Source organism: Hyperolius riggenbachi, chromosome 3, assembly GCF_040937935.1.
Source record: "Hyperolius riggenbachi isolate aHypRig1 chromosome 3, aHypRig1.pri, whole genome shotgun sequence".
In the NCBI taxonomy this organism is placed as follows: Eukaryota; Metazoa; Chordata; class Amphibia; order Anura; family Hyperoliidae; genus Hyperolius; species Hyperolius riggenbachi.
In genome coordinates this window covers 222120576-222138332 of record NC_090648.1, presented here as the reverse complement: position 1 = coordinate 222138332, position 17757 = coordinate 222120576, and the positions used below count along the sequence as shown (strand labels likewise).

At 42.9% G+C, this 17757-nt stretch overlaps 1 protein-coding gene across 2 annotated transcripts in view; it reads left to right on the top strand.

Moving 5' to 3' along the window:
• Window positions 1–17757, top strand: part of ACSBG1 (acyl-CoA synthetase bubblegum family member 1) — a 51897-nt gene that overhangs the window by 28651 nt on the left and 5489 nt on the right. For both annotated transcript variants that reach the window (XM_068275806.1, XM_068275805.1), the window contains exons 4-10: window positions 440–528; window positions 4377–4497; window positions 6381–6461; window positions 12705–12854; window positions 14459–14635; window positions 14851–15032; window positions 15432–15665. In XM_068275806.1, coding sequence (XP_068131907.1) covers window positions 440–528; window positions 4377–4497; window positions 6381–6461; window positions 12705–12854; window positions 14459–14635; window positions 14851–15032; window positions 15432–15665 — 1034 coding nt within the window. The remainder of the gene's footprint in view (window positions 1–439; window positions 529–4376; window positions 4498–6380; window positions 6462–12704; window positions 12855–14458; window positions 14636–14850; window positions 15033–15431; window positions 15666–17757) is intronic.

Sequence of the window (17757 nt, the reverse complement as noted above, 5' to 3'; positions counted from 1 at the left end):
GTAACTACTTGCTGATGCCTGGTAAATGCTTGCTGCTGCCTGGTAAATGCTTGCTGCTGCTTGGTAACTTGCTCAATGAGCGCACAGTTCAGCTGCCCATGTGAAAGGGCTCTTAGTTGTTCACACTACAGTACAGTGTAAGTCTATTTAAGCACAGTGATTGGCACATGGACATTGCTTGCTTTGTGTGGCTGAAGCAGGTGCCTATAAATGCCGGTTTGTTTTACTTCAAAGGATTTGCCTGCAGGTAGAATGTCAGTTTACAAAGTCTGATCATTGACAGGTTTGCTTTAAATTCTCGGTGATTAATCATGACAAAAAGCATGTTCTTTTTTAGAGACGTAAACTACTGTAGCTACTAGTAAAAAAGACAAAAAACAAAACAAAACACAAATCTATTGTCAAACTTTTGTTTTACAAGCATCTTTCTTATTTGTAGCTGGGACTGGAGCGGTTTCATAGCGTTGGAATTCTTGGCTTTAATTCTCCAGAATGGTTTATTTCTGCTGTGGGAACAGTGTTTGCTGGGTGAGTATAATGTGGGTATATTTTACCTGTGAACATCAGGTACAGTTTAATGCACACTGGGAAGCATGGCAAGGGTCAGTTATTTGTTTTCCAAAAGTTTCATTAACTTTCCAGACAAATAATCCAGGACGGATCATTTATTTAATCATTTTCATTGAACTTGTGTGCGCAACTCACAACTCAAAGTCCTCAGAAGTGATCATTTACTTGACCAACATGTTTGACTTGATTTCAAAAACAAAAAGTTAAAAAAGAAAAAATGAAAACTAGGGTCCTGTTTGGTTTAACTCCAGTACATCGAGCCGCAGGGGCAAGGAAGGGTGGGGGCAGCTCCTGTGTAAGGGCCGGTACACACTGCTGCGCTTGTGCTGCGTTTTTTAAATCGCAAAGCCTTCATGAGAATAAAAAGAAATGCTTCACACCAATGTGTACAGGTCTTAATGATTTTCATGATTTTTCAAATGACCTTGTGATTAAAAAACGTATGCAATTTTAAAAGCGCAGCAGTGTGTAGAGGCCCTTAAATGCAAAGCAGAAGCAACAGCTGAGCCATACATTACCGACTTCTGGCGGCGGGACAGCTCCTCCACATTCCTGTTCACTGTACAAGTGATGTACAGCACCATATCATGCGACATACAGGGTCGGGAGCCGCATGGCACTGTCTGGCAATTGTACAGGGAAGAGGAGTGTGGAAGAGCTATCCCACAGCCAGAAGCTGGTAATGTATAGCTCCACTGCTGCTCTGCATTTTCACAGGCCCCCCCCCCCCCGACGGTGAGGCCTCTTTTCCACGAACTGTTGAGCTGTGTGTTCGGCAAGCAGGCAGCAGTGAGCAGTTACTAGGCAGAAACAAGCAGTTACTAGGCAGCAGTGAGCAGTTGTGAGAGTTTGAGAGGCATTTCACTGCCTATCAACAGTTTGTGGAAAAGAGGCCTAAGGGTTGTGGTGGCTATTGTTACACCCCTGGGACCTGTCAATTGATATTTGATTTATATATCTATCAAATATTGATCTGGGATGTTTATATGTTTCTCCATTAAGTGAGAGGGTGGGCGGCTGATGAGCAATGCCCAACATAAGGCCTCTTCTCCACGGACTGTTGATAGGCAGTGAAATGCCTCTCAAACTGCTCGCTGCTGCATGATAACTGCTTGCTGCTGCATGATAACTGCTTGCTGCTGCCTGATAACTGCTTGCTGCTGCCTGATAACTGCTTGCTGCTGCCTGATAACTGCTTGCTGCTGCCTGATAACTGCTTGCTGCTGCCTGATAACTGCTTACTGCTGCCTGATAACTGCTTACTGCTGCCTGGTAACTGCTTGCTAAGCATACAGCTCAACAGTCTGTGGAAAAGAGGCCATACTCTATTGAATTGCGGTGTACAAAGCTGACAGCGGCTCTGCTGAAATGAGTTCAGTAAGGCCTCTTTTCCACTTTTTCAATGCCTATCAACAGTCCGTGGAAAAGAGGCCTTACAAAGGGTGCATAGTCGCAGTCCAGGTAAGAAGTCAATACGGAACAGATATCAATTACTTACCTGATCAAGCAACAAATTAGTAGTGCATGGTCTGAAATACTGCCACAAAACTGTAGCTGACAGAAATAAGCACGTCACATGAATGTAGTGTCAGCTCGTTTTCTAAAGATGCTTTCTTTTTTTTATTCTGCATAAACATTACACCTTGGCTTGTTGCTGGTTAATGTGTGCAGTGAGGTATGACACTAACTGTCCCTCCTGGAATGTGGTTTGCCTTGTTATTAGTTTCATGGGGAGTTCCCGAGGCCCTAGGCAGAAATACATAATGACATGACCCCATGGCGTTCGTAAAGGCTTCATAGCTTCTGTCACCACCCATAACATTTTATTACTGAGAAGACTAGATGTACCATAGTATATAATGAGAAACAATGCCTCAATCTGCTGAAATGAGAGCGTCCGCATGAGAATCAGAAGCATTCACGGCCGATGGCTGCCCACGTCACCTGTTCCTAGTAATCAGAATGGCTGACAGCCACTTTACTTCCTCATTCATAAGGAGACCACAGTGCTGTCCTTACGCAAGACTAGGCTACAGTGGAATGCAAAAGTTTGGGCAACCTTGTTAACAACCACTGCAATGCATTTACAGATCAGGGCCTTGGACTATTAAAAGGGTGAGACTGCGCTCAATGTGACACTGCGCAGTCTCACTATTTTAATAGTCAGTGATCTGCGAATGCATTGCAGTGTTAAAGGGAACCTGAAGCGAGGGGGATTTGGAGGAAGCCATATTTATTTCCTGGTAAACAACTCCAGTTGCCTGGCAGTCCTGCTGCTGATCGCTTTGGCTGCAGTAGTGTCTGAATCACACACCTGAAACATGCATGCAGCTAATCCAGTCACACTTCAGTCATAGACATCTGATCTGCATGCTTGTTCAGGGGCTGTGGCTAAATGTATTAGAGGCAGAGGATGAGCAGGACAGCCAGGCAATCTGCACTGTTTAATAATTAACCCTCCTGGCGGTTTGCTAAAAATCCGCCAGGGGGCAGCAAATGCGGTTTTAAAAAAAAAATAATTTCTTTTTCATGTAGCGAGACAAAGTCTTGCTACATGATAGCCGCTGCTCAGCGGCATCCCCCCAGCCCAGATCCCGTTCAAAGAACGGGATCTCCTGGAGGGCTTCCCCCATCGCCATGGCGACGGGGCGGGATGACGTCACCGACGTCGTGACGTCAAGGGGGACTCCGATCCACCCCACAGCGCTGCCTGGCACTGATTGGCCAGGCAGCGCACGGGGTCTGGGGGGGGGGGGGGGTGGGCGGCTGAGGGGCGACGGATAGCGGCGGATCGGCGGGCAGCGGCGGCGATCGGGAACTGCTCAGCACGGGCTTACCGCCAGGGAGGTTAATATCCCTCTCACTTCAGGTGTCCTTTAGATCTAAGGCCTCCTTTCCACGAACTGTTGAGCTGTGTGCTCAGCAAACAGTTACCAGGCAGAAGTAAGCAGTTATCATGCAGCAAGAAGCAGTTACCAGGCAGCAGTGAGCAGTTATCATGCAGCAGCAAGCAGTTGCCAGGCAGCAGCAAGCAGTTGCCAGGCAGCAGTGAGCAGTTGAGAGAGTTTGAGAGGCATTTCACTGCCTATCAACAGTTCTTGGAAAGGAGGCCTAAGTTAAGTGAGTTGAGACGTCATTGAATAAAGTGCACCTCCCCTTGGACACAAAAATTACCATTGGGAGTACACAATGCGGCATGCAAGTGTGAAAAGGGCCTTAAGACCACGTTCACAGTGGTGTGTCACAGTGTGGTGTAACGGCCCCTTTGTAACACTGTAATGCATCACTTATGCAATGTTCACAATGCGTCGGCTGCATTGCAATAGAATGGTGTGCGGCATCCCAACCCAGTGCAAGCAGTGGGTTACTGCAGACCGAGTGACAGTGATGCATATTTTTCATTGACTGTATGCTTCACTGTGTGCATTGCAAGTACAGTTAACGTGCTTTCCTGTTCCATTGTGTTGCGTTTCTGCTGTTACAGGGAATGCCACGCTCCCTGTGAACATAGCCTATTTGAATACTGTTTCTGGGTCACATTCATGTGGGCCAGTATTGTTTTGAAGTTTATACAGTAATTACGAGCGGATTTGGTGAACTGGGCCAGCTTTCTAGCAAGCATGAAGCAGCTCTGGAAAATATTCACATTTTATCAACTTGTACACATAAAATTAAATCCTAAGATTTGTGGGGATTTGTTATATGGTTATTTTTCTTTAAGCATACTGTGCAAACCAATAAGGAAGATTATGTTATGCAGTTAGCTGCTTGTTCAATAAATATTTCATGTGTGAATAAAACTTTAGGGGAATTACAACTGGGATTTATACGACTAATTCACCTGAAGCGTGCCACTATGCTGCCAGCGACTGCAGAGCGAATATTATTGTGGTGGAAAATCAAAAACAGCTGGAGAAAATCCTGCAGGTGATAATTATTTTTAATTCTTCTTTGCCTGCAATTTATGTTGTTTTCTGTCAACTTATCTCCTGAAAACGTGGACCAAAATCTTCAGGGAAGAGAGAGAGATCAGACAGCAATGCTACGGTACCATAAATATGCTGCCATAAACATCAGTCAATGAAATTTAGGAAGGATTGCTGCACAAACAGTGACACTCATGGCACTGAGCACCTATTAGGGCTCGTTTCCACCATAGCGAATCCGCATGCGGCGACGAGATGCGGATTCGCTTGGTACATTGAAGTAGCCAGGGCTGTTTCCACATGTGCGGCGTGCGGGAGCGATTTGGCGGCGGGCCAAATCTGCACGACGGGACCCACCGAATTCGCCTGCGTCGAGAATCCGTGCGAATCGCCGCTAATGTATTTAATAGTAAAAATGCATGCGTTTTTTACATGCGTTTTTACCCGCGATTCGCGTGCGATTTCGCACCTTTTTCAATGTTATTTTGCCCTGGCAGTGTCATGGTTAATTTCGCATGGCACCCTGCCATGCGAAATCGCACGCGAAATCGCGGGTAAAAACGCATGCGGAAACGCATCCGCATGCGTTTTTACAAGCGTCGGAATGCCGGCGAAATCGCGTCGCAACAGTGGAAACGAGCCCTTAGAGGAGCACCTCTGTGTACTGTCACCAATCATTTCCTGGAGTTTGGAGGCCTATCTTACATTGGGGCAGAGTAGTGCTATAATGCATGGCACACTACATCACTGCACAGGTGTGAGGAACCACAGATAGGTACTTATGACTGCAGATAGAAGCCCACATTTTTGGGACAGTGCGGCTGAATTAGGGATCCCAATGAGTATTGAAACATGGTGTATGCAAATGGGAGCAACAGTGGATGAATTTATAGTAGCCCACCCCCCATGCGTGCCTTTACATTTGTCAATCTGGGACAAACACCTGCAAAAAAATGGGTTCAATTTAGACCTGAGCAGTGGAAAATAAATGGAATCAGGACTTACCTGGGGACTGAGCACTCCCCCAGGCAGCCCCCGAGGTCCTCCGGCATCCTCTTCATCCCTTCCTTTTTCCCGCTGGCAGCTCTGGTTATCTGGCCACTTCAGCTGAAGTGGTGCGTGCGGCCCCTGGCGCATCATCTCGCCAGCCGCCATAAGCCTCCTGCACATGTGCAGTTCTCTAAAGACTCACCGGATTCCCGGAGCCCCCAGAGGGAGAAAGGAAGGGATGAAGAGGATGCTTTAAAGGGGACCTGAACTCAGAACTCCTCTCTGTTCTAAAAGATACACAACAGCATAATAACCTTTAAACAAAAAACATTGTTACAGCTGATACAAATTCTATAATAAATCTGCAGTGTTTCTACTTCCTGATTCATGGAAGCAGATGTATTGTTTACAGCCTGTGCTTTAAAATGGGCTTATCTGCTATAGGCATTCATATAACATGGGGGGGGGGACCAAATTACAATTTTGGATTAGACACAAATGAGGGGGAATTACACAGGCTAAACTTAAATACATACAGGGTGCATTTATGTTATGTTTTCCTTGTGTCCTGTGCAAGAGTTCAGGTCCACTGTAAGAAGCAGTAAATGCATCCCTCCACAACTATCTGTGAATTAGGCCGAGTGTCATAAAGCTTCTGCATGAACTAGCAACACAGCTACTGTTTTGTCTGTGGATGAAAAAGCATAACTGCTCCAGGCCTGTATCTTGCAAGTACCGGTAAGTAGCAGGACCAGTTGTTCCCCTTTGGCATAAACACAGTGACGTCAACACATGACACATGTCACACAATGTAGACTCACACAACACATTTTGGTAATGATGAGTTTAATGGTAATGATGGGTATTGGTAATAATGGTTTAATGTATTTACAGATATGGGACAAATTACCACATCTCAAAGCAGTTGTGCAATATAAAGGCAGCTTACAGGTTAAGAGATCGGATTTATACACGGTAAGTAGCAAGGCAAACATATCTTTTATAATTAATATCTTACTTGTGCATATATGGGGTCTTAATTGAAATGACACAGTTGCAGTAGCAAAGTACATTTGTTATCAATGTTTTGATCTTGTAATATATGTCTATAAAGTATTGATTCTAGTATTCATATTTAACAGCAATAATAAACAGGCAGTAGCCTGACCACCACATGTGTTGGCTTTTAGTTAGCTTCTTACAAAGGGCTGAGATGCACTGCTGAGCGCTTTGTAATCCTTCGGTGCTGTCTGTGTTTGCGTTTTTAAAAACACTCTCCAATTGACTTACATTAATATCACAGCAAAATCACCGCAGGTACTTATCCGTTAGCCGGGTGCATCCTCTAGGTGGCGACAAAACTCCACCAGAGTTACATCTTTCCCTACTATCCATGTCGGCCTGGAGGGGGAATAGTAAATAGCGCCACCTGCCGGATGCGCCCGGCTAACGGATAAGTGATTTTACTACGATTGTAATGGAAGTCAATAGAAGTGTCTTTTTAAAGGGAACCTAAACTGAGAAGGATATGGATTTTTCTTTTTAAAATAACACCAATTGCCTGACTCTCCTGCTGATCCTGTGTCTCTAATACTTTTAGCCACAGCCCCTGAACAAGCATGCAGATCAGGTGCTCTGACTGAAGTCAGACTGGATTAGCTGCATGCTTGTTTCAGGTATGAGATTCAGATACTACTGCAGCAAAGAAATCAGCAGGACCAACAAGCAACTGGTATTGTTTAAAAGGAAACATCCATATCCTTCTCAGTTTAGGTTCCCTTTAAAAACATAAACTCAGCACTGACGGATCAAAAAGCGCTGTGCCGTGTGTTTCAGCCCAAACAGGAAGCAAAACAAGGTCGGCCATCCTAAAGACATCATTGATCTAATTGTGTTATACTATTATTAAAGACCTGCTTTAAAGAGAAACTCTGACCAAGAATTTAACTTTATTCCAATCAGTAGCTGATACCCCCTTTTACGTGAGAAATGTATTCCTTTTCACAAACAGACCATCAGGGGGCGCTGTATGGCTGATATTGTTTTTAAACCCCTCCCACAAAGAAATTCTGAGTACTACTCTTGGCAGTTTCCTGTCTGTGAACCCTGTTGCATTGTGGGGAAATAGCTGTTTACAGCTGTTTCCAACTGCTAAAACAGCAAGCAGCAGCTACATCACCTGCCAACAGTAAAAATGTCACCATGTGATAAATGTCCGACTATAAATCAGGGATGTAAAATATTTTACAATGGGCAAACACTGACTAAATCATTTATACATAATTATTGTAAAAATGAAGCACTTTTTTATTACATTATTTTTCACTGGAGTTCCTCTTTAAAGGGACTCCGAGCAGTGCAGAAACAATGAAAAAATGCATATCATTTTAAAGCTCTCTTTCTCCTCTTTCCAATGATATATAAACCGCCGCCCTACGCCTTTTAGTTTTCGCTATTTTTGCGATTGAAATTGCCGCGGCCGCGATTTCAATCGCGAAAATAGAGAAAACTAAAAGGCATAGGGCGACTATTTAGGTGTCGCCAGAAAGAGGAGAAAGAGAGCTTTAAAATGATATCCATCTTTCCATAGTTACACTGTATTACACAGGGCGACTTTTTCCTAAAGACAGCAGCTCCATTCTGCTGAATGGAGCTGCTGACACTGGGGAAGGTGTCGTCCTGTGTAATACAAGTAACTATGGAAAGATGGATATCATTTTAAAGCTCTTTTTCTCCTCTTTCTGGCGACACCTAAATCGTCGCCCTACGCCTTTTAGTTTTCTCTATTTTCGCGATTGAAGCCGCAGCAATTTCAATCGCGAAAATAGCGAAAACTAAAAGGCGTAGGGCGGCGGTTTATATATCATTGGAAAGAGGAGAAAGAGAGCTTTAAAATGATATGCATCTTTCCATAGTTTCTGCACTGCTCGGAGTCCCTTTAGGCTGGTTTCACAGTGGGACGTTACAGGCGCACGTTAGTGCAGCCTGTAACGCAGCCCACCACACAGCAATGAAAAATCAATGGGCTGTTCACAGTGCCCACGTTGCGTTACACAGTAACGCTGCGCCATAAGTCAACGTACTGCATGCAGTACTTTGTAAGCGGCAGAGCCGCGTTAGACTGCTTGCACATGCTCAGTAACATTGGGGAGGAGCGGAGAGCGGCCAGGCACATGGCTAATTAATATTCACTGCACTCAGTGACGTGCAGTGTTTACTTCTTGGAACGGCCGCTCTGTGCGGCGATTGGCCGGCCGGACCACGTGATGCCGCATGCGTCCAAGAGTGCGCATCATGGCATCACGGACGCCAGAGTGAGCTGCACAACGCGGCTCACTCTGACGTCCAAAGCAGGGAGCACCAGGCGTTGTGTTAGGGGCACGTTATGCGACCATAACGTCCCCTAAAACGCAACGTCCTGGTGTGAAACCAGCCTAAAGCTCTACTTTTCATAAAAAATACAATCACAAAAAAGTGATGCATTTAACCACTTCGCCATATCTGGACGCATATATCCGTCCAGATAGGCAGTGGTGCTGCAGCCGTGTGTTGCGCGCGATCGGGCGCGCGCCCGCGCGCGCCCCCGCTACCTCCCGCTGCCCCCCCGATCAGTGAATGGGAATATAATTCCCATTCACCGATCCAAGTCCCCGGCAGAAATACCGACGCTTTCTCATCAGAGAGCGTGGTATTTCTGCCCCCAGGAAACAACTTCTCTTCATTTTAGTTCCTAGATGCGACATCGTTCGCATCTAGGAACTTTTTGAATGTGGCCATCTTGTGGCCAAATAGTAAACTGCACCCACATACCTGTATTGAATAAAAAATACATTCTTTTACATCTAAAATTGGCTATTTACCTCCCAAACTAAAATTACCCAAATACATTTTTGTATTAAAAAAAATAATAAAAAAAATTACAATTAAAAAAAAAAAAAACTACATAAATAGTTACCTAAGGGTCTGAACTTTTTAAATATACATGTCAAGAGAGTATCTTATTACATTTTTTAAAATTATAAGCTTGTAAATCGTGATGGACGCAAATTGAAAAAATGCACCTTTATTTCTAAATAAAATATCGGCGCCATAAATTGTGATAGGGATGTAATTTAAATGGTGTAATAAGCGGGATAAATGGGCACATAAAATGCATGGGTTTTAATTACTGTAGCATGTATTAATTTTAAACTATAATGGCTAAAAACTGAGAAATAATGTTTTTTTTCCATTTCTATCTTAATCTTCCTGTTAAAATGTATTTACAGTAAAGTGGCTCTTAGCAAAATGTACTACCTAAAGAAAGCCTAATTAGTGGCGGAAAAAACGAGATATAGATCAATTAATTTTGATAAGAAGCGATAAAGTTATTAGCGAATGAATGGGAGGTGAACATTGCTTGGATGCATAAGATTTTCGAAGCTGTAGGCTGAAGTGGTTAAAGGACAACTGACCTGAGAAGGGATATGGAGGATGCCAAACGTATTTCCTTTTAAACAATGCAGTGTTCCTGGCTGTCTTGCTGATCCTCTGCCCAGAGATGGATTAAGATATAAGGGGGCCCTAGGCAAGGTAGTAGATTTGGGGCCCCCTTGTGGTCCTTTTGGGAAGCTGAAGTGGAGAGAGGTCAGAGAAGGTGGCAGGTGGGCCCCTTGACACCATGTAGGCCCTAAGCACTTGCCTGGGTTGCCCGGTGGATGATCCTGCGTGGCCTCTGCCTCTAATATTTTTAGCCAAATACCCTGAACAAGCATTCAAATCAGATGTTTGACTTCAAGGGAACCTGAAGCGAGTAAAATTATTTAAAATAAACACATGATGTAGCTGCAAATAAATATTACATACTAACCTCACTGTCGGTTGTTCTCAGAAGCTCACCATTTTCTTCTTACAGTGATCCCTTCCAGCTCTGACAATATTTTGTCAGAACTGAAATATACCAGTTGCTGTGTCAGTCAAAAAAAAGTTGCTGCTGTCAGTAGTGCAGACCTGGCCTGCATCCGCCTTGCACTTTACCTCTCCTGTGGCAGTTTGGTGGATCAGTGATATGGTCTATGATGTCACTGGACCAATGGATGGGAGGGAAGTGTCCCACCTCCACCATGACCAACAGCCAATGGATGCAAGAATTGCAGTTGGTCCTGCAGTTCCATGCTGTAAACTATGTCACTGCTGAGGGTCTGGTCTCTGTCTGAAAGAGTTGCAGGAGGAGTGAGGACTACTTAGAAGGCTTGCAACCGAAACCCTGGAATTATATATGGCAAAAGCAAACTCTTCTTTAAAGCACAACTGAAGTGAGTGGGATATGGAGTTTGCCATATTTATTTCCTTTTAAACAATGCAAATTGCCTGGCTCTCCTGCTTATCCTCTAATACTTTTAGGCTACTTTCCCACCAAGACGTTGCGTTTTAGGGGACGTTATGGTCGCATAACCTGCCCCTAACGCAACGCATGGTTGGACGTCAGATTGAGCTGCGTTATGCAGCTCTCAAAGCAGCCAGTCCAGGTTAGTGATAGGAAGTCCAGATCTTTTTAAGGATTCGGATCATTTGAATCGGATCATTGAAAAGATCATTGAAAAGATCTGGATCTTTGAACCGAATCATTTGAATCATTTTACTAGGGAAGCAGACTGGGTGAAATGACTAGCAGGACAGGACTTTCCCTGCACTGTACATTTTGTATGTTCTTGTTTCTTCCAGACAGACATCCACTGTGAACCGAATCTTTCATTGTGATGATCCGGATGATTCGACTCAGAAAAAAGATCCGGATCAAATGAACGATTCATTCATGATCCAGACAACACTACAGTCCTACCAGGAGTCACCACAGTGCAGTGAATATTAGCCATGTGGCTGGCCGCAGAGGAGGAGGGGAGACCTCCTCCTCCAACATTACTGAGCATGTGCAAACAGTCTAACGTGGCTTACACCAGTATAACATACAGCATGCAGCACTTTGTTTAAACGTGCTGCGTTACTATGTAACGCAACGTGGGCACTGTGAACAGCTCATTGATTTATCCTTGCTGTGAGTTAGGCTGCGTTACTGGCTGCTGTAACGTGGGACTTTAACGTCCCACTGTGAAACCAGCCTTAGCCAAAGACCCGAACAAGCATGCAGATCAGATGTCTTTGACAATCTGACAAGTTTAGCAGCATGCTTGTTTCAGGTGTTGTTCAGACACTACTGACCAGAAAGATCAGCTGGACAGCAAGGCAGCTGGTATTGTTTAAAAGAAAAAAAAATATGGTAGCTGCCATTATCTCTCTCATTTCAGGTGTCATTTAAACATAATTTTAACCACTTTACCCCCAAGCGTACAAATGTCTCCGTGTGGCCAAATAGTAAAACTACACCCTAAAGCATTTTTTACATACAAATAAATTTGTTTTACACAAAAAATTAACTCCTTACCTCCCACACTCCCCAATTTTTTTTTTTTGTAATTTAAAAAAAAAATTACAATTAAAAAAAAAATACATAAATAGTTTACCTTAGGGAATGAACTTTTTTAATATTTATGTCAAGAGGGTATAACACTGTTACTTTATAAACTATGGGCTTGTAATTAGGGATGGACACCAAAACTGAAAAAAATGCACCTTTATTTCCAATTAAAATATTGGCGCCAAACATTATGATAGGGACATAATTTAAACGGTTTTATAACTGGGACAAATGGGCAAATACATTTCATGGGTTTTAATTACAGTAGCATGCATTATTTGAAAACTATAAAGGCCGAAAACTGAAAAATAATTTTTTCCCACATTTTTTCCTATTTTCTCATTAAAACACATTTAGAATAAAATAATTCTTGGCATAATGTCCCACCTAAAGAAAGCCTAATTGGTGGCGAAAAAAACAAGATATAGTTCATTTCATTGTGATAAGTAATGATAAAGTTATAGACGAATGAATGGAAGGAGAGCTGAAAGGTGAAAATTGCTCTGGTGGTCAAGGGGTAAAACCCCTCAGTTGGGAAGTGGTTAAAAGCAAATTCTTTCATAATAACATTCCTATGAAAAGTGATTAGAAAATAGAAGGGTGTACTAGTGTCAGTTTTCAGTGTCATGATCATGTTGTTAAAATGTTATGATGTTCATGTTCACAAAAGAAAGCCATACTTTGTGGCAAATGACAGGCTGAGGTTTGTGATTTCTGTATGACAATGGTTGTGACAAATCTCTCTAATGTTTTGCCACCCTCAGTGGGAGGAGTTCCTGGAACTGGGGAAGGACATCAGTGAGGAGCATCTGGATGACATCATAAATTCACAGAAGCCCAATCAGTGCTGTGTTCTTATCTACACATCAGGAACAACTGGGAGTCCAAAAGGAGTGATGCTGAGCCATGATAATGTAGGTTGACTTGACATATTTTTAGCGATATATATGATACAACATGGGTCCATATAAGCGTACTTTACATGACAGTGCTGACGTATTGTATTTATTATGTTGTTGGTAAAGCTAGTGGTACCTTACAAGGGATACATTAAGTGGTTTCGTTTTTTCTTTATCAGTGGTTTTAGGTATGACTGGAGTATGACTGGAGTATAGTGCATTTGATACAACTGTGAGCTTTAAAAGCACACACAACATATGAGTAAGTAAAGAACGCACTGTTAATTATTTTAGCCTGCAAGAATCTAGCAGTTTTGGAAAAATCACTATACATACTGTACAAGCTGCTTACATACCTGCCACAAACAGCTTGTCCTTCTCTATGGAGAATGGAGGTAGGAAGACGAGTGGCGACTTTCTTTGAAGTTCTGTATGCACAACAGCAGACAGATGACAAAGAACCATCTCAATGGGCCACTGAAGAAAAGGCCAATGACATTAGGGAAAACACATACATGTTTTACGGGACTAGCAGCCTCAGGTTGACACTATGTTTTAGTTGTTAGCTAGTGGTTAGGTTTCTTCCGTGAGGGTACGTCAATGCCGTGGAAGAGTCTAGTACTGAACAATCTGCGTGCAAACTGTTTTTGGAAGCTAATGTCCTCCATTTGCTGCATCTGTTTTGAACACAAGTTGTGTAATCTGCCTGTGTTTTGGGTACTGCACATCTATGCAGCTGGTCAACTCGGGTGGAGCCTGCATTTGGAAGCGCTGCCAATATCTCGTGTTGACTTACATGTTTTAGGCTAAGAAAATAAGTGACAATACTTTCGGCTGAGGAAAATCTTTGTATGAAGTGGAACTGTAACCAAAGATTGAATTTCATCCCACTCAGTAGGCAATACCCACTTTCCCACCAGAAATCTTTACCTTTTCTCAGATAGATCATCAGGGGCTCTGTGCAGCTGATATTGTAGTGAAACCCCTCCTACAGTGTAAAGTCAGGACCTAGATCCTGACATCACACTGTGGGAGCCTCTTGCATTGTGGGAAATAATGGCTGTTTCCAACTGCCAAGCAACCAGTATGTCCCTCTGTGCATATGTATAATTTATAAAAAAAAAACAAAAAAAAAAAAACCTTTTAGCATGTCGCATTGTTAGGGGGTGTGGTTATAAATGTCAGTTGGTGCTGTTTTTTTTTCATGTCTGCCAATAGTAAAGATGATTATGTGAAGAATGATTGTGGATCAAACAATATGAACAAATTACACAGCGTATATCACTCATTTCTTGATCTCTCTTCTATTTGTTAACTTCTCACTTTGCAATATATTTATTTTTTCCCCCTTTTTGTTAAAGTTCCACTTTAAGTTTTGCATGTTTGAGTAATATTCTTTATGAGAGCTGATGCCATTTGGTTTTATGCTGATAAAAATATCCCATAACTGAGCACCATAAAATATTATCAGATGAATAACGTGTCTTACATTTTGGCCCAGAGCCTGTGTGGTAATTATCTTAGTGGCATACTCAGCAGGAACCTGCCACATTGATTTGTACTAATGCATTTCACCTGGTGTAAAGCCAGTCCAGTTACTATGGATAACTTTCTTACAGATCACATGGACAGCTGCCCATGCCAGCCGTGCTGGGGACATGCAGCCTGCAGAAATTCAGCAAGAGTCCATGGTCAGCTATCTTCCTCTCAGCCACATTGCTGCCCAGATTTATGACTTGTGGACTGGCATCAAGTGGGGAGAGCATGTCTACTTTGCACAACCAGATGCCCTCAAGGTATGTGGGATTTTATTCAGTCTGCTAAGGTTCTATGAAGGTGAGCCGCCTGTATCGGACAGTCCGTATTTCACTCATACCCGCACAAAACAATTATATGTGATCAGCTATTTATACTAATGCCTTTTTGTTTGATCATTACCTGTATACATGTGAATGAAGTGTGATGTTATGGTCACTCTGCGTCATGTGGCTCAGTATTTGTCCTTTTCCAGGGAACATTGGCAGATACTCTGAGGGAGGCACAGCCTACAGCACACATGGGGGTGCCAAGAGTATGGGAGAAGATGATGGAGCGTATTAAGGAGGTGTCTGCACAAGCAAGCTTTATGAAGAAAAAGATGTTATCCTGGGCAATGTCCCTGAGCCTGGAAAGGAACCTGAGCCCACCAAGGAAGTATGTAATATCATTCAGCCACTAACAGCAACCCGTGTCCTTCCCCAGTGTCTCCACCCCATGACCCTCTAGATTGTAAGCTTGCAAGGGCAGGGACCATGCTATTGGTCAGGGGGCGGCTGATGATAGTGGCATTTAAAATGTACAAAACCAACAGATTCTAATATTTTCAAAACCAATACCAATATTTTCCTTGGGCAGGACACTTTTAATAACACTATACTGTTTGGCAACAAGGCTTACTGTTTTATATAAGTTAGCTTTCATATATCCCCAGCACAGCATCTGCTTTACTCACGTGGATACATTACTCTTACATATTGTTTTTTGACAAGTACATTTGTATTTCTGTGTTTTCATACAGTATTTTAATCACTGTGGTTGTTAATGTGTTCTTAGTGGTGAACTGAAGCTGCTCCTGCCAGCTGTGGCTGATTACGTGGTCTTGTCCAAGATTCGGAAAATGCTGGGGTTTGCTCACTGCCAGAAACACTTCTCAGGTGCAGCTCCTCTCTCCAAGGAAACACTGGAATTCTTCCTAGGACTCAATATTATATTATATGAGGCATATGGTATGAGCGAGACGTCCGGCCCTCACGTCATGTCTGGTCCTTACACTCACCGCTTTCAATGGTAAGAATACTATTTATGTCATTGCTCTTAGTTAGCAGTAGAAGTTGCAAATACAGTTTGGTAGTGAAGATCAGTATCTTGTGTACATACAAAATGCAGTGAATAAGGTTCCTATCACACTATAAGGGCCCTTTCCCACCAAATCAGTTGCAATAACATAGCCAAAAAGATGCATTGTGCGTTACTGCGGCATTGCAACCATACCGTATGCGTTGCTGCCACTGTAGATGCACGTGTTACTCAGTTAACGCACAACATGTTGTGTGTTACTGCTCCAGAACCCTAAGCACCGCACTCAATGTGGAATGCCACATAGGAATATCATTACATTGCAAAGCAGTATTTTGTCCATTGCGATGCAAGGCAATGAACTCAATATGGAAGGGTTCTATATGTTACGTTGCACATACATACATGTATGCTTACACCACAACTGTTAGAGCATGCGTTTTCCAGCAACATACCGCACTGCTGACGTGCCAATGTGAAAGAACCATTTCATTATAATTGCCTATTATTGCAATGGGATTTTAATGTCTGTTGCACCACACCACAACAGATGCAGTTTGACAAGACTAAGTACACATGTAAAAAGGGTGCCGTGGTAATTTGGGCACTGGGGAAAGCCACTGGTAGAATATTGCTAAAATGTATTACAATTTTGGGCAGTGGCCAATTCTGATAGTAGAATATCAGTATTTCTACCAATTTTTTTTTACTTTTGCCTAACCCTCTTCTCACACAATTCCTCCCACTACCCTACTTTCCCCACCCTCACTGCCACAATCTCTGGCAATAGTAATTGCGAAACCTAACTCTATTCTCAGTCGAACCCTACCCCTGTCAAGGTCTAACACTAACCTAAGTATGCACCAGTTGCAATCTCCATCAGTATCAGTGCTGCCCTTTGCTACTTAACGCTCTGCCATTCTGTGCTCTGCCTAATTATCTACTGGGCACAGCTATAGACGCAATTAACATAGTATGGTCAAAAGTTTGCCCAGTCAGTAGTAAATATATATCACTAAGGCCCAGTTTCCACTAGAGCCAAGCATCCATCCCCAAGACAGACGCCGACACTTGTGCAGCATAATTACTCATCCCTCTAACCATGCAATGCACAGGTATGGGGATTCAAATCCATTGGCCTCGATTCATGAAGTGTTACCAAACGTTTATCGAGCTTTTGGTAATTTAGCACAAGCATGTAGTGGAAGTTAATATTCATGAATGACATCGCATGTCAATATCGAGCGGTGTTCTGGCGGTAATAGTGCAATACATTTCCCGAAACTAGTATTCAAGAAGCAGAAAGGGGCGTGTCAGGGTGGTAAATTTCGAGTGCAATATCCCCCGCACTGCCCTGTCATTATTTATGGTTTCTGCTGTTGGTGTATTTAACAGGAAGCTGAACGGAGTAAAATTTATTTGAAATAAACGCATGATGTAGCTGCAAATGACTATTACATCCTTACCTCGCCGTCAGTTCCTCTCAGAAACGCACCATTTTCTTCTTACAGTGATCCCTCCCAGTTCTGACAAGACTGCTGCCAGTTATATATCAGCTGCTGTCAGTAACAACTGAATGTGTAAGGTAATGTCCATGTTTCTCTATGGCTCAAGTGGGCAGTATTACAGTTTAACAGTGTGCTGACCAGGAAGCTGTTATGGGGTAATGGCCATTTTTTTTGATTACATGTTTATTTTCAGTTCTGGTTCTCTTTAAATTTCCCACAATGCACCTTCCTTACCCACAATGCACTTTGAAAATGGCTTGTATTCGCTAATAGATCGCTAGTGTCAATATTTACCGCATCATTACCGAACACTAGCGATCTTTTAACGAACTGCCGACAACTAAAAAAAAATTGCTGAATACTACTAAGCATTCGGTAATTATCGCACACGGTAAATTAACGAACAGCAAATTTTTACCGCAAACGGTTTGAGTCAAGGCCAAAGTCTGCTTCAGTTCTTTTTCCCCCGCAAGGGATTTGAAAGCAGATCATTGATTTTAATAGTATAACTTGTTTGTAAGCAAGCAGCCACCACAGTTTAACTGCACAACTCAGTTTCAGAGATGAATTGCATA